Source organism: Mustela putorius, unplaced genomic scaffold (genome assembly GCF_011764305.1).
Source record: "Mustela putorius furo isolate JIRA1106 unplaced genomic scaffold, ASM1176430v1.1 tig00000129_pilon_pilon_pilon, whole genome shotgun sequence".
NCBI lineage: Eukaryota > Metazoa > Chordata > Mammalia > Carnivora > Mustelidae > Mustela > Mustela putorius.
The window spans coordinates 42,593,241-42,617,062 of record NW_025421290.1 but is presented as its reverse complement, the minus strand read 5'-3'; the positions used below and the strand labels follow the sequence as shown (position 1 = coordinate 42,617,062).

General features: G+C 46.3%; 1 protein-coding gene across 1 annotated transcript; it reads right to left on the bottom strand.

Annotated features, from left to right (window-relative positions):
- Positions 1–4,475: 4,475 nt before the first annotated feature.
- UBR7 (ubiquitin protein ligase E3 component n-recognin 7) lies at positions 4,476–23,822 on the bottom strand. Its single transcript, XM_004754791.3, has 11 exons — positions 23,498–23,822; positions 21,582–21,715; positions 21,104–21,164; positions 19,518–19,613; positions 16,178–16,231; positions 15,854–15,959; positions 13,967–14,175; positions 13,659–13,808; positions 12,972–13,134; positions 11,103–11,164; positions 4,476–6,650 (listed from the first exon to the last, which is right to left on the bottom strand). The coding sequence occupies exons 1-11, from the start codon at positions 23,645–23,647 to the stop codon at positions 6,558–6,560; spliced, it is 1,278 nt and encodes a 425-aa protein (XP_004754848.1). The 5' UTR covers positions 23,648–23,822; the 3' UTR covers positions 4,476–6,557.

Sequence of the window (23,822 nt, the reverse complement as noted above, 5' to 3'; positions counted from 1 at the left end):
CGGCATCCTGTCTCCTCTCTCTTCACATCCCTCCAGGGCAAGAGCTCACTCAAAACCATGGCTTCCGTGGCTAAGCAGGCTGATGACTCCCAGGGTGACCCCCCGCCCCCACCTTGACCCCTGGACCTCGGGCCTACCTCCTCTCTGACGCCCACCCAACACAGCTCCTCCCTGTTCCCCCCAAACCTACCCTGTGACCCCTCAGAACTCTTGGTCCCTCCCACACTCTGGCCCGCTCCAAAGCCCTGGCCACAGGGTGACATGGAGGCCTGATGCCCACAATCTCCCACCAGGACTCCTGAGTCTCTGAGGGCGGACACCCTGGGCTTAGACTGATCCCGTGTCCCCAATCCTACACCCCACAAGCTGCAGCCACCTCTGGGCCCCCCGAGGACTAGGCTGGCGGTGTCGACATGCACTTCCGCGCTGCCTCCCAGGGGTCCCTTCCCCTCCCCCACCAGGAGCCCCAGGACCGCTCATCAGTGCGGACACACTCAGGGGGCAGAGTGCCCCGCTGTGGAAACACGGTCCCCTAGATTCTGTGCAGCTGTGGGCTGCAAAGTTCCAAGGGCTCGAGGTAACAAAAAGTGCCGCCCACGGAGAAGGGAGGGCCGGGTAGGTGCCGCGTTGCTCTGTGTGGTGCTCACTTAGAAACACTCACTGGGCTCCCCCGCATGCCGGGTCCAGAGCTGGGGACAAAGTGGTGAAGCACTTGGGGGCCGGGGGTGGGGGGCAGAGGGAGGGAATCTCAAGCAGACTCTGCACTGAGCCCAACGTGGGGCTCGATCTCACCACCCCGAGATCATGATCCGAGCTGAAATCAGGAGTCGAACATCCAGCTGACTGGGCCACCCAGGCGCCTGCCCCATTTTCATGTTCAAAGTGCTTTCACCCTGATAATGTCATGGACTCAGCTTCCGCTATTAATAAAACTCACCAGGGGCACCTGCGTGGCTCAGTCAGTGAAGCGTCTGCCTTCAGCTTAGGTCATGATCCCAGGGGCCGGGGATCGAGCCCCACACTGGGATCCCTGCTCAGCGGAGAATCTGCTTGTCCCTCTCCCTGTCCCCCCACTTGTGCTCTCTCTCTGAAATAAGTAAATAGAATCTTAAAAAACAAACAAACAAACAAACACACACACACACACAAACCACTGAATCAAATCCATAGAAAGGGGCCCAGGGTCCTCTCTCGCTCCCGCTGAGTGACCTTGGGCTTGTCTCTGCTCCTCTACCTTGTTTCCTCACCAACCATGAGGCTGCCTTTGATCCCGAGTCACCTGGGCCAGCCATGGACCATCTGCATCTCAGAGCCTCAGTTCCTACATCTCAGAACAGTGGGGGACACACTCATAATCTCAGAGTCACCGTGAGAGTGAAGTGCGATCACGTTCACAGAAGCTTCCAGCTCACGGCCGTGCTCAGTGCCACTAGACACTAGCCAGCACACCCCGTCTGCCTGTGGCACGATGGAGCTCCTGCCCCGGGCCAGGCGTTGGGCCAGGCTCCAGCATTTTATTAATGAGCTGGGAAGACAGTTCCTGACTCACAGGATTTATGGTTTAGTGAGGAGGTAGATCCGAAACAAATAAATTCCCAACTAGATGACTGCTGTCCCCAGCTAAGGCCAGGACAACATGAAATTGTGAATAGCATCTCGGGTCTCCCTTTCTGCCACTGAGAGGTCGCCAAGGAAAGGGGCCCCCCCAACCTAGAGGATGAAATGAGTGACTTGTGACTCCACAGTTTTTGTAAATAAACCAGTGGAGAAGGCGCATCTGTCATTCCAAAGTAGCTCCCTATTTTCCCAGTTGCTGCCATTTTACTAATAGCTCCAGGCCCAGAGCTGGAGACAAAATGGTGGACTTGGCGGGGAGTGCTTTCCTGGGGGAGCCGAGAGAACCCTTCCCCACACACTGGACATGACTTGCCCACCCCCACCAGGGGCCCCCAGCGGGCCTCCCACAGTGGGAAGTGTTGTGCCCTGGGGCCAGAGAGAACGGGACAGAAGGCAGAGCTCAGGCCACTGCTCATCCCAGGGTACGAGCTCCCAGGACCCTGCAGACCCCAGAGGCCTCCCTTGCTCCACAAAAGGACGTGGGGTAGAGTGAGAGCAGCTAGAGGGTTGGTTGTTAGGATGGTTGATTTTGTGTCAACTTGGCCATGGGGCGTCCAGGCGCCTGGCCTCCGTGCTCTCCGGGTGTGAGGCCGCTTCCTGAGGCGGTTAGCACGAGAATTGGAGGGACCAGTCTGGCAAGTGGCCCTCCGCAGATTGAAAAGTTGTGTCCCTGTGTTAGGGTTCTCTGGAGAAACGGGGGTGGGGGGTGGGGGTGGAGTCCAGGCACTGTCCCACCTGCTGAGCTTCTGAAGAGAACAAAAAGGCAGAGGAAGGAAGAGGACTCTCTGCCCAGCCGTCCCTGCTGGAGCACGGATCTTCTCCTGAACTGGGCGAGTCCATCGGGGTCTTGGTGGCTGGTTACGTCACGGGCTCCCCTCCTTCTCGGGTGTTCGGGCGTGGACTGGAACTGCATCATCAGCTTTCCGGGGGCTGCAGCCGACAGCAGATCGCAGGACTGCTCAGCCTCTGTTCCTGTGGGGGACAATGCCTATGGTACACGGGGTAACAGAAGTCATATGTATGCCCGTGTGTATCTCCATACAGGATGTGTGTCTATGTGCCATTGGTTCTGTTTCTCCAGAGAACCCAAACACAGGGACACAACTTTTCAATCTGGCTGCAGGTGAGCTGCATTGAGGAGCCTTCAGGCCTGAGGCAGAGGCAAGAGAGGGAAGCCAGGAGGCTGAGATGCGAGTGGGGGAAACAGAGTCTCGTGAGCCACAAGCCCCACACAGGAGGAAAGATGGCTGAGGAGAAGCCCAGGTGGGAGTCTTCAGGTGGGGGCATCAGGGCAGGGCTGTTCGGCCAGGTGCCCGAGAGCACCACGAACAATCTCTCTCATTCCAGCTGGAGGAATCCCTGGGAGAAGACCGAAGATGGGGATGGGAGGCCAATGGAAAAGACGAGAAGCAACAGCTAGCCTCTTTGTTCGGGAAAATATATCAAGGACTGGGAGAAGGGGGTTGAGTGCCATGTGGGGCAGGGAGCATTCTGTCCCTCCAAGGGAACCACCTAAGTGTTCTCTGCTGCAGAAAAGTCTATTAGTTGTGCAAGCTTCGGGCAAGGCTTAATCCCGTGGCTCCATGTCTGGATCACTGAATCTTTCCCTTCTCTTTGCCTTCCATGGTTTTGACCCCTCCAAAGGCGGACCCTTCCAGGATTCACAAGATAAGGCCAGCAGCTGGGAGCGGTGAGGTTAGTGCCCCTCAAATCACGTGGCAGCGAAGGGGCAGGGCAGAGAGCGAACTGAAAGTTGGGGCACTGCCCCCAGCAGCACGGAGACGGGGGAACCCAGTGGTCAAGATCGGCACGGGGCGCCTGCGAGAACCAGCCGTGGGGGAGGAGCTCCTGTCCTGACAGAAGGGGAGGCTGGGTGATTTCTCAGGTCCCTTCCGACCGAGGGATCCTGTGATTATAAGCAGGGGACACACACGATCTGACGCCCAGTGGTTCGGCGGGGCAAGAAGGGTACATCTGGCTTTGACCCAGTGCCAAGTGCTACGTGCCTCCTCAGGCCAAGCCTTGCCTCCAGCAGCCACTTCAAGGCGACCTGAATGGGAGACGCCCTCACGGGCCTCTGGGAACTGGGTTGGCTCCTCGTACTTCCCACGTTCCCGGGACCACACTCTTCACTGGGGAGCAGAAATAGGTCACCGCCAAGGTCCTTCTGTCCTTGGATTGCTGTCAATTTCCTCCCGCCCCAGTAGGGTCCTTTCGTCCAGGAGCTGGGGGAGCTGCCGCTTTCTGGGCACTTCGGATTATGTAACCCTGAGTTTGCAGACCCATGAGCAGCTTCGGGGCCATGGACAGCATTTCATTCACCTGAGCTCAGCTCACCAGGCTGATGACAAGTCTGGATAATTCCCACGGTGGCAAGAGCTGGCATGAGGCCAAAGATGGGCTTCTGCATTGGCTTTTGGGTTTGTTTTCATGTTTACCTTGAAATGAGAGCTACAGCACGGGCAGACCTCAACATATGACTATGGGCTCCTGGCCTCTCTCCTTCCACACGGAGCAGTCCCTGAACACACTGCCTGCGGTCACAACCCAAGCCTGCGGTCACAACCCAAGCCCTTTCCTTCGTCCCCCCCACTCATTGAGGCCCCAACAGGAATCAGGGACACCCCTCATAGGAGGGGTTCTAAAGCCAGCGGGGGCCCCTGCTGGCAGACCTCAGCTCAGGCCACATCTCCTAGAAGAGCAGGAAAGAAATTTCCCAGTCCCTCCACTTGAGCAGGACACCAGCCAGGGCAGGAAGGGCTGCTAGATTCACACTCCGTTCATATCCCTTATAACCGCAGGGGAGGGCAGCGCTGTGCACATTTAAATAGGACTAAGAACCACCTATAACGCCATTATTTTGTTGAACCGGTTTTATTTAAATTTTACAGAAACCTGATTGAAGTATGTCATTGTAAGTCCAGTTAACAATTCTACAAAAAACGCACATACGATGCCAGAGTTCCTTAAAAGCAATACCATATTCTTGTCTTGCATAAAACATGCATTTATGTTATGTCAACTGCCACACGTTGGCCAAAATTCGTCTCCACAAGAAGAGACAGTCCGTCGCGGTCAGTATGAAAACTAGTTGTGAACATAGGTTTAAAAAAAGAGGTTTTCTGGTTAATGTAAAAGAAGGGTCAGTACCTTTCTGGAGGAGCCCTTCAGCCCCGGGAGGAGTGTACTTTGTGCCGGCTGGGAACATGTGGCCTCCGTGGCGGTCCTGGGTGGCCAGGAACCTCGTGGCCAACAAGCCGACGCCCGGAGGCGGAGACCCTGCGGGCCATTGCAGCGTCCAGGCACGAGCCTGCATGGAACAGGTGCAAGTCCTCAGACTCAGATGAGGGTCCCCAGCTGTCCGCCATCTCAGATGCCCCAAACCTGGCAACCTAGCCTCTCTACAAGACCAGTGCAGGGCACACAAGCATGTCCTGTGGCCACAGGCTCACCGAGCTCCACACACCACTCCTCATGGGGATCTGGAATTAGGAGTCTTGATGCAGAAAACCAGGGGTTGGACCGTTGCTTTGAGGCCCCGATGTTCTCTAGGCCGAGTTCATCTCATCCAGGGCCTGGTATTGGCCATGGCTGGACACACAGAAGGAAATCAATGCTCCCTTGTGGCCCCGAAGCCTCTGAGGCTTAAAGTCACATACCTTAGAGTGTGTCATCTCTTGTCAGCAGAGACCACGTCACTCCCGAGGGAGTTTATCAAAGGTGTTTTCCACATGGACTCAGGGCCATAAAGCACTTTCATACCAACCAAAAGGACTTCCCCTCAAATATGGGGTTTTATACAACCATCCAGAAGGTTCTTCAAAAGAAGATCTCATGGTCATTAGAGAACCAGCTATGGACGTTAACTTTTATTTACATAAAGCTCATCATTCGTGCAGCCTAGGGCCTAGTTGGGAATCTCTCACACACCGTCCGCCTCTTCCGAAACAGGACACTCACTGCCCTGCTCGCTACAAGGAAGCTAAACCAGTATCTTTTTTCTTCAACACAGATTTTAAGGGAAAAATAATAATTTACTGGGGTTCTAAGAACATTTCCATAACAGAACAATATCAAAATAGGTCCGTTTTTACTATACGCTTATGAATATCCCTGATAATATAAAGAAATCCAGAGGACTCTGTAAACCACCAAGATTTCACAGGGTAGTACCCGGTCTGTTTTCTAGGCAGCAGAAAAGGGACTAGTACACTGGCGAGTTTTCTCCAGGAAGCCCTGTGAGCACTACAGTATGGAAATGCTAATATTCTAGTGCCAAGAGAACTATGAATGAAATTTTCACTTGAAATTTATTAGTAAAAATCGTAACAAAGGTTGGCTTCCTCGATCCTGACCTCAGCCAACCTCCCTGCCTGCGACAACATCCAGCCCAGAAAACCATCGGCCCTCAGCCCCACTGAAGGTTGGGCCCGGGTGAGCAAGTTTCAAGACGCCTCTTTGCGGTGAGCACACCGGAGCAAGCACGGATGTGGGAAAGGAGACCAGGCCTGAGGAAGCGCTGACCCAAGGCACCACAATCAGAGGGGTGAGGGACCTAGCGGGGTTCTGGCAGACAGGAAGAAGGCTCCTGCTGTGCCCTGCAGAGCAGGTCCCTGGAGACAACAGCTTTGCGGCAGGGGAGATACGTTCAGGAGTTAAAGAAAATATCATTAGCAAAGAAACCAGTTTACTTTCTCAAAACCAAATCAAACTTCTTAAAACTCAGAAGCAAATAACCTGGGGGTTACTCGGTGGTCCAGCGGTTTGCGCGCCGAGCTGCGCTGGGCAGGGGCGGAGGGGGCCGGCCAGGCGATCGGCACCCACGCTGTGGCTACTGTGGTTAGGGAGGGAAGAGAGCGCGAGGCCGGGACAGGACCAGGTGTGAGATGCGCCTCTTTTATTCCGGGCACCATTAAGCGGCCTCCGTGGCGGCCTCCGCTCTAGCTACAGTAGTACTGCATGCCGTCCACTCGTCTCCTCTTCTTGGACTGGAATTCTTCGAAGAACTGCTGGATGTCTTCCCTCTTGACCACCTGTTGAGGAAAAACACAGCTTAGGAAGGGGCTGTGCATTCTGTAAGGGCAGTAACCAATCACAATATTCACAGGCGAAAGATCCTGCTGCTAAGAATGCTTTTAATGTGGAATTGATTCCACGGGCCCCATCTCAGAGGCATGGGCCTGGTCAAGGTCACACAGCTAAGAAGAAGAGCAGGACAAGTCCCTACCCTGGGTTCATCACACGGAATGAGAGAAAAGCTGCACCTATCTCACAGTGCCACTCGAGGAGCAGATCAGGTTCAATGCCTGTGAAACACAGCCCGGCACAGAGTAAGTTCTTTTTTTTTTTTTTTTAAAGATTTTATTTAGTAGGCAGAGAAGCAGTCAGAGAAAGAGGGGGAAGCAGGCTCCCTGCTCAGCAGAGAGCCCAACGTGGGCTCGATCCCAAGACCCTGAGATTACAACCTGAGCCGAAAGCAGAGGCTTTAACCCACTGAGCTACCCAGGTGTCCCAAGTTCTTAATAAACTATAGCTGCCGGTGCCTGGGTGGCTCAGTTGTTAAGCATCTGCCTTTGGCTCAGGTCATGATCCCAGAGTCCTGGGATCGAGCCCCCGCACTGGGTTCCCTGCTCAGAGGGGAGCCTGCCTTGGCCTCTCCCTCTGTCCCTCCCCCTGCTCGTGTTCCCTCTCTTTCTAATAAATAAAATCTTAAAAAAAACCCATTAGTTGAAAAGAAACTGGCAGAGTCAGCACACAACTGAGCACCCCGGAGGTCTCCCGAGACCACCGCCTTCTCTCAGTTTCTTGGGAATGTCCTTGGAGCTCCGTGTGAGTACCCAAAGAAAACAAAGTCTGTTTTGCTTTGAGATTTGTATTTTCTTCTTTACTGGAAAAAACTCTGCCCTCTCCATGAGTCCAAAGTCAGAAATGTTTGCTACATCAAAAGAGTAATTGACCAAAAATAAAGAAGCACTATCTTAGGAAATAGGCTATCCATTTCATGCAGTGAGAAATTCGTCTTCCATTTCACTGGAAAAAGGATTATTAGAGCATCATACAAAGGTGTTTATGATATTAGCAAAATAAAATATTAGAAATAAGAAAATAAGGCAAAGGAACAATATGGATGAAAAGGAAAGTGGGACCACCTTGAAGGAGTCCTTATTCACCCCAAGAATGTCTAGCCAGCTGCTCTGACCTCCAGCTGCTCTGACCTAACTGCCACCCGAAGTCCATCAAAACAGATAGGTTTGGCAATTTAGTTTAGTTTAGTTTTTTTTTTTTTTTTTAGATTTTATTTATTACTTGACAGAGAGAGATCACAAGTAGGCAGAGTGGGGGTGGTGCTGAGCAGAGTCTGATGCAGGACTCAATCCCAGGATTCTGGGATCATGACCTGAGGGAAAGCAGAGGCTTCACCCACTGAGTCACCCAGGCACCCCAGGTAACATATTCTTACTACTATGAAAGAATGAAGGTGAGGCAGGAAGAGGGAGAGAAAGAGAAAAAGCAAGCCGGGGGATGCAGGTGAGCATGCGGCAGAGAGGGGAAAAGGTAAGAAAATGGACAAATATTTGCACATGAAGTGAGACTCTCCCCCTTACTCCCCAAGGTAGGCGCTGCAAACATCCACAGACAGCCATGCCAACTTGATGCCTTCCTTGGGGTAAGATAAGATATTTATTAATCCTCTAAGTGGAAGAACAACACAGACCAGTAACTGATATGCCAGCTTCACAAGCACCAAGGCTGAGACAGCTGGTCACCCAGCAAAGAATCAGAGCCCCTAACAGATGCAGGCTCCAGGTGGCCGACCCACTCGAGATGCTGAAGTTCAAAGCTCTACTCTATGTGCTAAATGGCTTGGAACTTCACAACTATAAAATGCTAACATACAGGACACTTGGAAATTCCAGTTTGAAGGAACTGTCCCTACACCGGATCACCAACAATAAATACCAAAAGGCAATAAAAGAAAAGCAATTTTCCTTCAATAAGGTTGGGAGAGGTGACTTAAAAGCATGAAAATTAGAGTGCGCAATTTTAAGCTTCTAGACCTTCAAATGGTCACAGCCAACATGCAGAGTAGAAATGTTGAAGAATAGGGACGCCTGGGTGGCTCAGTTGGTTGGACAACTGCCTTCGGCTCAGGTCATGATCCCGGAGTCCCGGGATCGAGTCCTGCATCACGCTCCCAGCTCCACGGGGAGTCTGCTTCTCCCTCTGACCTTCTCCTCGCTCATGTTCTCTTTCACGGTCTCTCTCTCAAATAAATAAATAAAATCTTTAAAAAAAAAAAAAGAAATGTTGAAGAATAAATACTGGGGATCAATCATAAATCATTTCACCGATTTGTCTCAGACATTTTGTAGTTTCTAAGGATTCTTTCTTTTATAGTCAAACACAAACATAAAATAAAAGGCAGTCCCTCATCTGAGAACATCTACAACTTATCAGGACAAATACAGCCAAAGCAGAGGAACCTTACTGCAGCTTAAGGTTCTTATTTGTTTTTGTAAAGGTCTAGTTACCCATGTCATGGAACAAACAATTATTTTTTTTTAAATTTTATTTATTTATTTGACAGAGAGAGAGATCACAAGTAGGCGGAGAGTCAGGCAGAGAGAGAGAGAAGCAGGCTCCCGCTGAGCAAAGAGCCCGATGCGGGGCTCGATCCCAGGACACTGAGATCATGACCTGAGCCGAAGGCAGTGGCTTAATCCACTGAGCCACCCAGGCGTCCCTGGAACAAACAATTAAAAAATATATTGTCCTCTTAAATCATCACATCAGATACAAAAAAAAATTATCATAGACTCATAAAAAGCAGCTCTAGTGATGACAAAGATCCATATACTGAAGACACAGAAGAAAACCTTGAATAAAATTGCTTGTCCTTTTATGTGATTTCAAGCGTGTGTAGTAAAATCAATAATGGGCCTTGTGACCACAAACTGCATAAAGCAGAAGGTACAAGAAAAGAGTCAAGAACACACATGCTGGGGCACCTGGGTGGCTCAGTGGGTTAAAGCCTCTGCCTGCGGCTCAGGTCATGATCCCAGGGTCCTGGGATCGAGGCCCACATCAGGCTCGCTGCTCCATGGGGAGCCTGCTTCCTCCTCTCTCTCTGCCTGCCTCTCTGCCTACTTGTGATCTCTGTCAAATAAATAAATCTTTAAAAACAAAAAACAAAAAAACACACATGCTCTGACACATATAAAAGACCTGAAATGCCCACGAATACTGCAGAGGTTAAGACACCTGAAACCAATATAAAATTGCTAACTACACTTCAGTAAAAAAACAGTGCCAAGGTTGAAAGTTACACCTGTGAACATTCTTAGTTTTTGTTTTTATTTTTTTAAGCAGGCTCCTCGCCCAGCATGGAGCCCAACATGGAGCCCAAAGTGGGGGCTGAACTCATGACGCCGACATTAAGACCTGCACCAAGATCAAGTCAGATGCTTAACTGACCGAGGCACCCAGGCGTCCCGTGAATATTCTTAGGTCTAGCGAGAGAACTAGAGGAACAGGAATGACTGCAGTTCAAGTACTGCCAAGAAGCGGGAAGCTGAGAATGAGCAACATTCTCTAAAAAATAAGACACCTACTAAATAGAAAACTCTTAATTTCTGACTTTACAACTCATTATGGAGAAAGGCAGCGCTGGGACCCTGTCCAGATCTGCAGGCAGCTCCAAGCTCTTGCCACATTTATGAGCGATGAGAAAGTGGCTTCAAGGAGGCCAGCAAAGACTCCTTCCAAGGGACCAAGTGTCAGCACACTTCCCCGGCAGCCGACAGACACACCTGACTTGATTTCTGTGTCTGCGCACAGCAGAGCAAACCATCCGAAAGGACAAAAGAAAAGTTAAATTTTGTTTCTATCTGCCTGTGGAGGCCAGAAAAGTATTTCAGAAGAACATTCTGTCACAAATGTATGAATAGTAAAAAGCTAGGAAGTCCTTGTACATTCACCTGCAAGACTGTTTTGAGAATCCCACATTTTAGAATCAGTGTCACCCTGAAAAGCATACAGACTCTCTCATGAGCAAGAAAAATGTTTTCGCCCCAATTGTGAAGGTCTTTTATTCTAAACTATAAAATCAAAAAATCCAAGAAGAGGGGTCTGGCATTAATTTTTCCTTGCCTGGTCATTTTTCCTTCCTCCTCCAAGGATCTCTGCTTGAAGGTCAGGATGGGCAGAATCAGGATGGCTCATGTCCTGGCCTTCTCTGGCCACACGAACTCTCTCCAGACCCTGTACGGCCGCTCCGCTCCTAATTCCCAACAGCCCAGGGCTGGGAAGGACTCCCACCATGGCCAGGCCCTGCTTTCCCCACCTCTCACTGATTTCCCTTAGCTCTGCCTGCATTCACCTCCCAAGTTTCCAGTTTGACATACATGGTCATTTCTTCCTCCAAGAAAATAAACAGTTTATTCAGAACATACAGGGCCATGATTAAAGTTCTTTAACTCACATACCGTGCCTTCATCAGCAAATCTCTTGAGATAGTCTTTAAGTTCGGTCTTCAAGTCATTGTATTCTAAATCAAAACAACAAAAGAGGTAGTAAACATGAGACACATCATGTGCTTTTAGAAACAAAGTACTTCTTTCTCACTAAAATTTGAGAATGTTAATAGTTTAAATTTTTCTCTAAGTGAAACGTGCATTGAAACTTGCTCCTATGGGCCGCCTGGGTGCACAGTTGGTTGAGCTTCTGACTCTTGGTTTCGGCTCAAGTCGTGATCTCTGGGTCATGCGATCGAGCCCCACATTGGGCTCTGTGCTCAGCTCAGAGTCCGCTTGAGATTCTCTCTCCCTCTGCCCCTCTTGCTCATGTTCTCTCTCTAAATAAATAAGTAAGTAAATAAATAAATAAATAAGAAATAAATTTCTCCTGAGTTTTTTCATTTTGATATCAAGGACCCTACTTCTTTAAAAAACAAACCAACCAACAACAACAAAAACAAAAACAAAAACCTCAGGACCAAAAAGATTAAGTTATTTTTTAAATTTTTAAAAGATTACTTATTTATTTTGAGAGAGAAAGAGAATACAAGCAGGGTGAGGGGCAGAGGGAGAAGCAGACTCCCCCGCTGAGCAGGGAGCGGGATGCAGGGCTCGATTCTGGAACTCCAGGATCATGACCTGGGCCAAGGGGAGACTCTTAACCCACTGAGCCACCCAGGTGCCCCAGCTAAGATTTTTTTTTTTTAAAGATTTTATTTACTTCACAGAGAGAGACACACACACAGAGAGAGAGAGAGGACACAACCAGCAGGAGTGGAAGAGGGAGAAGCAGGCTTTCCGCCAAGCAGGGAGTCCGATGTGGGGCTTGATCCCAGGACCCTGAGATCATGACCTGAGCTAAAAGGCAGACACTGAACAACTGAGTCACCAGACACCCTGTCAGCTAAGAATTTTTTAAAGGGCTTCCTATGGGGTACCTGGATGGCTCAGGGGGTTAAGCCTCTGCCTTTGGCTCAGGTCATGATCCCAGGATCCTGGGATCGAGCCCCACACTGGGCTCTCTGCTCAGCAGGGAGCCTGCTTCCCTTTCTCTCTCTCTGCCTGCCCCTCTGTCTACTTGTAATGTCTGTCAAATAAATAAATAAAATCTTTTAAAAAATATAAATAAACAAATAAATAAATGGCTTCCTATATCTCTGGAATCCTAGTAGTTGAAATAATCTTGGGCTTGTCAAACTTTACGTTTTAAGACTTATTCACTCACTTAATAGTTTCTGTTATGTATGAGGCCCCCCCCAAGGGCCACAGAAATCTTTCAGATGCAGCCTCCATCCTTGAAAAGCTTTTAGTCTACCAGAGGCAAAGGAAATTCATCAAACAGTTAAAAACGAAAGACAGAAATGATGACTGCCTCTGAAGGGGTGGTACCCGAGCAGACACCAGGATGGAAATGACCAAGATCAGCTGGGCACACTGGGGGACCATCTGTAAAGGTCTGCCAGCAAGGGCTGGGATATTTCCCCCTCTGGTGGCTTCCTGGAGGACGGGTAATGTTCAATGCAAACCGTTTCAGTGGATGGAGAAAGATACTGATTTTCTATTATTCCTTACTCATACATCTACCATGAATCAAAAAAGCACACGTTAAGGGTTCTCAAGCACCTATCGCTTCTAGCACGTAATTCTGACAGTGGTAACAACCGCTGCATACCCAGCAACGCTACAATCAGGCAAGTGTAATTGAAGGCTACTTTATAATTCCAATTTCAAACCTTGTTTGTATTAGGTGAAAACAACAATTAAGTGCTCACTAAACATATTTTAAGAGTTAAGGAAACCTTAATGAGCTTTGTGAATTTTTGTTCAAACAGCATTTACCACAAATGAGTTCCACTTGCTGGACTCTGTCCATGCTGTTAAGGGTGTCCATTAAAGGGTCCCTCCTGTCAGCTGCCTGGTCGACCTTGCCCTTGTTTTCATAAGCCAGAACTGTGTCATATTCATCTGTCAGGAACAGGACATCTAGCTCGCCATACATTTTCTTCAAAAAATAAAACCAGTTTCCCATTAGAACTGTATGTTATTCTCAGAAAGTCAACTTCAGGAGAATCACTACAAATGTATTTAATGTTTTCAGGTTAACTGCCAGAAAACCTGAGCCTTTAGTACAGAAATGCTTGAGTGATTTATTCTTCCTGCCCAAATCTCTCTCAGGAATCTCCCAACTTCCCAGTAGGTGTTGTGGGGTCTTTATTTAAAAACGACGGACTTAACGTAACTTTCATGGATATTTTTATTTCCAAGCAAATTCTACGATATAAAAAAGAGAAGAACTTCTATTTTCTACTGAAATGAAGATAAGTGAATAAAAAGTCCTACATAATTCCTAATTTCTCCCACAAGCAGTCAGACAACAAGTAGCATTACATACATTTGTTTAATATAAAATATTTCAGAGTTCTCTACAGTCCTAGCAACAGTTTCATAAATATATTTTCCAGATGGCCCTATTTGTGGCATCGGTCCATAACAAACACGGTAACATAACGGTGACCCCGAACTCACCATGCAGTCTTTGCAGGTACATAACTTGCTGCGCCAGTTGACGGGCCAATAGGTGGCAGTGTCCTTCTTTACAAAGCGCTTAGCATTAAGCTCTTGAAGTCTGCAGCCAGACTGTGATTCTGAGTTGAGATGCTGATTCTTAAACCCTGTCTGAAATGAAATGAAATTCTGAAATGTGTTTTTTACACTATCACAGTTTCCAGAGCTTAGGCTATAGAGAGGAATTTCTTTAGGCATGAAATCCTACGGAGCTTCCAGAATTAATGCTTCCGCTTTATTTCTTTTATGTCTCAGACTTCCTATGTTACCTGAAGATCAGATTCAGAACTAGAGCTGGCACATGGTTCATTAGTCTGCTCTGCTTTGACTTCCTGGACTGCATCCTTTCCATGTTCTGGAACATCCTCTCTGAGGCTATTATCTTGATGATCTCCATTTTCGGGTTTGATGACTTCCTGATCACCTGTTCCATCAACATTCAGCACCAACCCGTCATCCTCTGTGGACACTTTGGTGACTGCGGGTTCAGTGCAAAGAAACACACACACATATCCATATTATTATTAAACAGTGAAATCACTTAGTCTGATCATAAAAAATTTCAGAATCTGGAAAAAGAGAGTCAACTTTATTCTCTGGAATAAAGAGAAAGGAATCATCAACTCTTTTTTAGGTTATGTCTACCTAATCCAGAGTTCAAGTAATTGAACGGTTCATTTAAAAATGTCAGTCACAGGACGCTGGATGGCTCAGTCTGACTTTGGCTCAGGTCATGATCCCAGGGTCCTGGGACTGAGTCCCACATCGGGGAGCTTCTTACTCAGCGGGAAGCCTGCTTCTCTCTCTTCCTGCCACTCTCCCTGCTTGTGCTCTCTCTCTTTCTCTGACAAATAAAATCTTAAAAAAAAAAAAAAAAAGTCAATCACAGGGCACCTAACCGGCTCAGCCAGAAGAACATGCAATTGATCTTATGGTCATGAGTTCAAGCCCCACACTGAGTGCAGAGATTAGTTAAATAAATACATCTTTGGGACACCTGGGTGGTTTACTGGTTAGGTGTCTGCCTTCGGCTCAGGTCATGATCCGAAGGTCCTGGACTGAGCCCCACACTGGGCTCCCTGCTCGGCAGGAAGCCTGCTTCTCCCTCTCCTCCTGCTCATGCTCTCTTGCTATGTCTGTTGAAATCTTGGTTTCTCTCTCGCAAATAAATAAATAAACCTTTAAAAATAAACAAAAATTAAAAATTAAAACGTCAGTCACTGGAGTGCCTGGGTGGCTCAACGGGTTAAAGCCTCTGTCTCCGGCTCAGGTCGTGATCCCAGGGTCCTGGAATGGAGCCCTACATCAGGCTCCTTGCTCAGCAGGGAGCCTGCTTCTCCCTCTGCCTGCCACTGCCCCCTGCTTTTACTCTCTCTCTCTCTTTCTCTGATAAATGAATAAATAAAATCTTAAAAAAAAAAAAAAAAAAGAACTTTGAGACAAATCAAAAGAGTAGGGTTAGATTTTAGGTATGGCTATGCTGTTTGTGGTTCATATGGTAAAATGTTCCCTAAAGGTGAGAAGGATAAGACATTATGAGGTCAGAGCAGCAAACACTATGAGTAACTGCCACTCTAAAAATAAATTAATTAATACATTTGCATTATCAGTAAAATAAAATACCTAATGCCTCAAGACCATTCATTGTTGATTAGCTGTTTCAGGCCAATTTCTATAGTATATACATAATACAATATAATATAAGCACTGGGTAGCGAATTACACCCCACACCTCCCAACCAATAGCATGTCTTCCATTTAAGAACAATTTATTTTGGTTCTATTTATTTTTCAAAGTCCCATTCAAAAACTTCCTCTTCCATTTTCCCGGATTCTGGTCTCCTCCAACTTAAAAACAGTTGCTAAAAGACCCTTGACCATAGGAAACAGCCTGAGGGTTGCTGGAGGGGAGGGGGTGGGGGATGGGAAACTGGGTGCCGGGCATGAAAGAGGGCACAGAATGGAATGAGCACTGGGTGTTATATAAGGCTGATGAATCCCTGACCTCTACCTCTGAAACTAATAATACACTGTAAGTTAATGAATTGAATTTAAATTTAGAAAAAAAAACAAAACAGTTGCTAAAAATTCTGGATTGAACACAGAAATGCCACGAGCCCGGGTTTGGGGCACCCCGATACCACAGAGACACGTACCCGCCAGCTGCGCAGCGTAAGCCCACAGGAAGGAGCAGCGCTTCATACAAGCCTGGCACACCATCTCCTGGAAGTCTCCGCTCTCGGGGGGAACGGCACCGAGATGCTGTGAATACGGGAAACCGAGGATTTTGCTTGTGGTCTCCAAGCTGCCCCAAATCCTCGTTATGTAATGAACAAATACCACAATACAGCACCGATCCTATCTTCATAGTTTATTTTTAGAAGAGTAATCATAAGGTAAAAGATAACGCCATTCAAAAAGAAAGGCTCTTTTCTCTTTTTGTGAAGACGAGGGCTTTAAAAGGTCAAAGCTTTCCTTACCCTCCCGTGGAACCAGTCTTCGCAGACCACACACTGGATCATCTCATCCGGAATCTAACGTAGAAAGCAGTTCGCATGTTAATGAGTACAGTGAATTCTGGGACACAGAAGTCAATCTGGCAAACAGTAGAAGCAGATACTAAATGATTCTCTGGCGATTCTGTGAGACTGCTCTCCATGTGCCAACAGTCAAGGGGACAGGGAGAAGGAGCGGGTCATGGGGCTAGAGAAGCTCACTCTCCAGGAACTGCTTTGCAGAAGGAGCACACTGAGGTGAGCACTTTGGAAGCAACCATCAAAAATTCACTTGGGCGGGGGGCGCCTGGGTGGCTCAGTGGGTTAAGCCTCTGCCTTCGACTCAGGCCATGATCCCTGGGTCCTAGGATGGAGCCCAGTATTGGGCTCTCCGCTCCGCAGGGAGCCTGCTTTCCTTCCTCTCTCTGCCTACTTATGATCTCTGTCTGTCAAATAAATAAATAAAATCTTTTAAAAAAAATTCACTTTGGGGGTGCCTGGGTGGCTCAGTGGGTTAAGCCGCTGCCTTCGGCTCAGGTCATGATCTCAGGGTCCTGGGATCGAGTCCCACATCGGGCTCTCTGCTCAGCAGTGAGCCTGCTTTCTCCTCTCTCTCTCTGCCTACTTGTGATCTCTCTCTGTCAAATAAATAAATAAAATCTTTAAAAAAAAAAAAATTCACTTTGGTTACTTGGCATCTTTTCATTTTATCCATAAACCAATGCCCAGGGAGGTAAGACGACTTGACCAATGCAGAATGTGGCAACCCCACATTCTTCAACCCCATCATTTTACTTAAACTGGAAAGTAAATATCATAACCAGTCTTTTGATAATATGGATAGCAACAATTTCCCTAACTTGAATTAGTTAAATAATTAAGCAATTAAATTCTGGCCCTAGGAAAACAATATACCAAAGGGCACAGACTCTTTTTGGAGTGGTTTTCCTTTCATTCCCAGACTTTCATGTCTACTGATTAATACCCCAATGTTGTTCTGTCTTTTCCCTACTATAACTTCTTAAAGGGGAAAAAGTGTATGTACCTTTATACATGCCCATACATAGACCTATACACACACACACACACTATATGTGTGTGTATGTGTGTGTGTGTGTATATATATATATATATATATATATATATATATATATATAAAATTCTTTTTTCTGCCTTGTTCAATTTATTCAACATCTTATTTCTGTCTTTTAACAGTGTCATAACACTTTACCTCATAACTTAAAATATCCAGTTTTAAGGATTTTTTTTTAAATATTTTATTTATTTATTTGACAGACAGAGAGCACAAGTAGGCAGAGAGGCAGGCAGAGAGAGAGGTGGAAGCAGCTCCCCGCCAAGCAGAGAGCCCGATGCGGGGCTTGATCCCAGGACCCTGGGAGCATGACCTGAGTCAAAGGCAGAGGCTTTAACCCACTGAGCCACCCAGGCGCCCCTAAGGATTTTTTTTTTAAAGATTTATTTATTTGACAGAGAGAGACATAGCAAGAGTGGGAACAAGCAGGAGGAGTGGGAGAGGGAGAAGCAGGCTTCCCACTGAGCAGGGAGCCCAATGTGGGACTCAATCCCAGAACCCTGAGACCATGACCTGAGCCGAAGGCAGCCACCCAACAACTGAGCCACCCAGGCGCCCCAGTTTTAAGGTTTTATCTTTGTTAACTCAAAGATATCTTCAACTTGTTCCCCTACATAATTTGGTTCAATAATTACAGTTCCAAGACAACTAGAAAGCAAGAGGGCAAAAGGCTAATTTCTCTAAACATAAAAGCACTTCTTCAAATCAGTAAATACACAAACAAAAGCCAGTCAAAATATGGGCCAAGACTATGAACAGACAATTCAGATAGGTTATTACAAATATTTAATAAGCTCATGTATGATGCATAATCTCACGCATGATCAGGGAAAGGAAATCTTTAAAAGATAATGGGGTGCTTGGGTGGCTCAGTGGGTTAACCCTCTGCCTTCGGCTCAGATCATGGTCTCAGCGTCCTGGAATCGAGCCCCACATCGGGCTTTCTGCTCAGCAGAGAGCCTGCTTCCTCCTTTCTCTCTGCCTGATCTCTCTCTCTCTGTCAAATAAATAAATAAAATCTTAAAAAAAAAAAGAGAGAGAGAGAGAGATATTGCTCTTCACCTATCAACATGGCAAAATGTAAAAAGACTGCGAACACGTAGGCCTAACAAGAGTATAGGGAAAACACACTACCATCTACTATTTGCGACTGAACTCTTTTTGCAGGAAATATAAGTATCCTATGTCTCTCACTGGTTCTCCCTCTAGGTATCCATTAATGCTCGCAGGAATACACTCAGTCATATTACTGTATAAGGATGTTCACCGCAGCTTTCTTTACAATGCCCAGAAATCACACAGCAGCAGTCTGCGACAGGACACCCAGGTCACTAACTTACAGCAGGTCACGTTATGAAGTGACCTGGGAGCAAGGTGGATTTGTGCGGTGTCATGTGGAAAGAGGCCTGTGATATACTGGTAAGTGAGAAAAGCTACACAAGTGAATGTACTGAATTTTCACTTTTGTTAAAAGGAAACTACACATTGAAACACACACCCACTTACATGGGCAGAGAAAGAGGTCTAAAAACATATCCCCCAAAAAGGTTATATCTAGGAAGTAAGAAGATGGAGTGAGGAAGAAGAAAAATTCTTTAAATTCTGTGAATATTTTTAAATAAATTTTAAACGTTTTGGGCGCCTGGGTGACTCAATGGGTTAAGCCTCTGCCTTCAGCTCAGGTCTTGATCTCAGGGTCCTGGGATCGAGCCCCGCATTGGGCTCTCTGCTCGGCAGGGAGCCTGCCTCCCCCTCTCTCTCTGTCTGCTGCTCTGCCTACTTGTGATCTCTCTGTCAAATGAATAAATAAAATCTTTTAAAAATAAAATTAATTTAAAAAATATTAAAATTTTGTATATATTGAAATCTTTAAGAGGATTCAGTCTGTATACCCCATTTCTTTTCTTTCAGGGAGGCAAGAAGTTGAAGATCATTTTTTGGACAATGTTTGGGGGAGCAGAGCAGGCAAGCAACGAGAGAGAGGAAGGAAGAAAGCGCTGGCCTTGAGAAAGTCCTGTCCAATATTTCACTCTCATGGTGTAGAGTGAGAATAGTCGAGATCTGATTGGTACCAGTTACAGCTCCAGCCCAGACTCCTAGGAAAGGATAAACCTAGAATCCTCTCATAATCCCCAAATCCCCTCTTAACAGCTACGGAGATCCACACTGGACAACAGGCCGAGGAGTGAAGGCTAGAGGAATTAACCTCCAAGTAACCTCTAATTCTCTTACCTCATCCTCAGGATCAGGATAAGGTCTCTTACAAATGCAGTACAATCCAAAAAAGTTGTCATTGTATTTATTGCCGGGATTTATCTTTGCTTTGTCCTGAAAGAGATTAATTTCAATATAAAATATGGTCTAATTTTGACTATAATTTCAGGTATCATGAAAGTATAAATTATCATAAATGCCATACAAATGATCATATATACGACATATAATACATTATATTTATTATATATCATCAGTGTAATATAGTAAGGCATGATAAATAACATGAATATAATATCATAAATATCATAAATTTCCTATTGCATGAAGTCCATGCATTCAATCAACTTCTACATTAAATAACTTCCTCCCCAAAAGTTGGTCTTTAACTTTCAAAGTACCAAGAAAAAGAATTCACTCCTATTAAAAGGGTACTTTTTCCAAGACACAGAGTATAAATAAAATTAATTTTTTGTACTCTCTTTGCAGTAATTGGAGGAAACCAAATATGTCAAATTTAATTATAAATGCTGGTCAAAGTTAATTATAAATATTAATGATCGACCCATGTAAATGAACACTGGCCTAGAATTTCGAAGTATTTCTTAATGCCCAGCTGTGATTGCCAAAGCTCCCAGGTTACTGGAAGGTAAAAAAGCAGGCAAGGAAATTGTCTAAAAATAACCTCGAAAGGAGGGAAATAGTAATTATAACGGAATAGTAATTATGACTAGACAGTGTAAAATCCCTTCCTTTCTACTTAGGTTTTGTTACTTCAGTAAACGTTACCATATAATTAGCAAAAAAGCAGTGAAAAACTCCTGTGTGCATCTAGCTCACATTCAATACGAGCAGTTTTTTGTTTTTTTTTTTTTTTTGTTTGTTTTTAAAGATTTTATTTATTTATTTGACAGAGAGAGATCACAAATAGGCAGAGAGGCAGGCAGAGAGAGAGGAGGAAGCAGGCTCCCTGCTGAGCAGAGAGCCCGATGCGGGACTCAATCCCAGGACCCTGAGATCATGACCTGAGCCGAAGGCAGCGGCTTAACCCACTGAGCCACCCAGGCGCCCCAGTTTTTTGTTTTTAAAGTCATACCCTTTGTTTTAAAAGCCTTAAACCATGAGCACAACCAATATAATCAAACCTGAGTTACTTTAAAGAACATTCCCACCAAAATATTTCATATTAATTACAGTCTGTAGTATAGGCTCTAAACAGGTTAGTTTTCCAACACCATAAAAAATGGAATACAGTCTAATACTGATTTGCCTATTTGCAAAGAATAAGCATAAGAACTTCCTTTTGGGGGGTGCCTGCGTGACTCAGTGGGTTAAAGCCTCTGCCTTCAGCTCAGGTCATGATCCCGGGGTCCTGGCATTGAGTCCCACATCAGGCTCTCTGCTTGGCAGGGAGCCTTCTTCCTCCTCTCTCTCTCGCTGCCTGCCTCTCTGCCTACTTGTGATCACTATCTGTCAAATAAATAAATAAAATCTTAAAAAAAAAAAAAGAACTTCCTTTTTGGAAAATGCATAGTTTTAATCCACTTTCGCAAATATCAGTCTCAGCTATTTTCAGTGCATTTTTAGTTACAGTGCTTACTTACAGGAAATAATTTGCATTCCAAATTTTTAAACTTGCTGTTCCCACAATCACAACGAAAGTTTCTGGAAAAAATGAGGAAAAACAGCTTTTAATTTTTCTTTTAAATCTAAGGAGTTACTCTTTAAATTAATACCACAGCCCAAAAAGTGATCTTGGTTGTTGTTCATGTATCCAATTTAAAATTTCTCCAAGCATATAACAATAAAATAAACATGCACAGAGACAAATATTTATATCACACATACACAAACAGACAAGTAAAACAATGGCAGGAGGAGGAGGACAGTTTGAGTTTATACCGTAATTATACTTTAAAAGGCCCTCTGGAAAAACTGTTCTCTCCAATTTAATTACATTAAATTACATTAAATTTGACCAGTGCACAACTACTTTAAATGGAAAAACAAGAAAAACAGTATAGGTGGGAAAGAATTCAAACACTTAAAAAGCATTCAGCACCAATGTCTAACTGTCTTTACCTTTTTGTGTATAGCTCAAATAGTTTATGACTTCCATGACATTCGTAACTGCAAGCCAGGCAAATTCCTGCTGGTTCTTCTCCCTCTGGGGTGCACGTACTACAGGCATATAGTGCTTGTCTCTTTACTGAGCCCTAAAAGACAGCCCCAAAATGGAAAGAGATAATAATTACACAAGAAAGTACCAAAACACCGTTGCATGTTTCAAATCATTATATATGTCCTATATTGGTGTTCATTTTCATACAAATTTTTCTTAAAATGATAGTTTTAAATTCCCAGCCAGATGAAAATAAGAAAAAGCTTGTCTGCACAACATTTTAACACATGAAAATATAGGAGAATATGCACAGGTTTATGTAAGCAGTATCACACTTATAATTTTGGAAAACACTTGTGATTCTGCCAAAGAGAAAATCAATGCATTAAAAGAACCCTTTGACTTTAGGAGGTGCATGCAGAAATATTTAGAGTGTCATTGTGTCTGCAACTTATTTTCAAATAATTCGGGGGAAAAAGTGTATTATATAGAAAAGAGAGACAAAACATACGTGACAAAAAATGAATACATGTAAGAGATACACAGGAGTTCGTAATATTATTCTTTCAACATACCTACAGACTTAAATTTTTTCAAAATTAAAAGCTGGGAGGAAAAACAGGCAATACTCGTCGAAATCTTGACAGTGGTTACTCTCTAGAAAGGAGGGAGACAGAAGCTTCTAGGATGCCCTTAATGTTCTATTTCTTGATCTGGGGGGCAGGGGTTAGTAGGTACATACATATGTTCACCTTTTCCCCCAACCCATAGACACGACTCGTGTGATTTTCCGCATACTTTACTATAGTAAAAAGAAAATTTTTAGGAAGTCTGTTTTATAAAGCTAACTACATTTCTAGAAAGGCTTACACACATTTTTTTTTTTTTAAGAGAAAAAGTTGTTTTAGTGGTGACCAAAGGTTTTAAAATAGCAGCCAACATCTGGGACTATCTGTAGATACCAGGTTAATTCAACAATCTAACCACTGAGCAGGGTAAACTCAACCGGTCCACGATGACAAGTGGTATTATGAGCTCAGTCCGCACCACATAACGGCCCCAAGTCTCTCGCCTCGTCCCCCAATTTCCACGCATCCCCCAGAGTCTGGGTAACCTCCTTCTTCCTACCAATTCTCATCCCGACTAGATTCCTTCTACCCACCTTGTTCCATTTTTGTACCTAGAAACACAGGACGAGTCACAACGCACCCCCTCAAATCCTGATTCATAACGTCTTCCAAATGCCAAATTTACCCTTCAAGCAAATCCTCTCCTTTCCTCCCCTCTTTCGCCAGGGCCACCTGCTGTCGCGGTTCCGGTCGGCTTCCGTGGGGGGCGGGGGGCGGGATGCAAATAGACACTGTACTTGCTTCGTCTGGCCAAAAAAACTACTACGAGCTCGCGCTTGTCAAGCTAAATTGTAGAGGATTAGCTGTCAAGGAACCCAGCCCAGGGGAGCTTTTTCAAATCCAGAGCTCTCTCCTTTAACTCTGCTTTGACTCTCCCCATTCGCTTCCTAAGAAACACTCTTAGGACGCGAAAAGTAAGGACAAAGATGTCGGGATCTGAGAGGTCACGGAGACGCTTTCTGAAACGCAGCCGAGGCACGGAGGAGAGACGGGAGAGGAAGGAAAGAGCAGGGGCCCCACGGCCGGAGCCTGCAGAGTCCAGAGGGACCGGACGAAGGAAGACCGAGGGAGGAGGGGGGCCCTGCTGGCTACAGGCTAAGAAGGAGGACCCACGAGGCTGAGGTTTAAGGGCAGCTGGGCCTGGGACGGGGAAGCCTACGACGAACGGCGGGAATAGGGCAAGGCGGGTCGGGAACAGGAGGTTCGGCGGGAGCCCGGGGGAGGCGAGGCCCGGGCCGCGCGCCCACCTGCGAGTAGGAGCACTTCTCGGAGTCGCTGCCGCCCAGTACGGCGCACGCCTCGTTCTCCAGCTCCTCGTCCTCCTCTAGAACGTCGACCAACGATACCACGGGCTCCAGCTCCGACTGCCGCCCGGCGGACCCCTCCGCCCCGGCCATCCTCAACTGTCAGCGGGACCGCCGCTCGGCCCGGCGGAGGCGGGAAAAGCGGCTGCGGGAGGCGTGGCCGGAGGAGGCGGAGCCCAATGCTAAGAGCCAATCCCAAAGAAGGGAAGAGAAGGAAGGAGGAGGAGCGACTCCCGACAAACGGAAGTCACGCCTCTCCCTTGGCCCG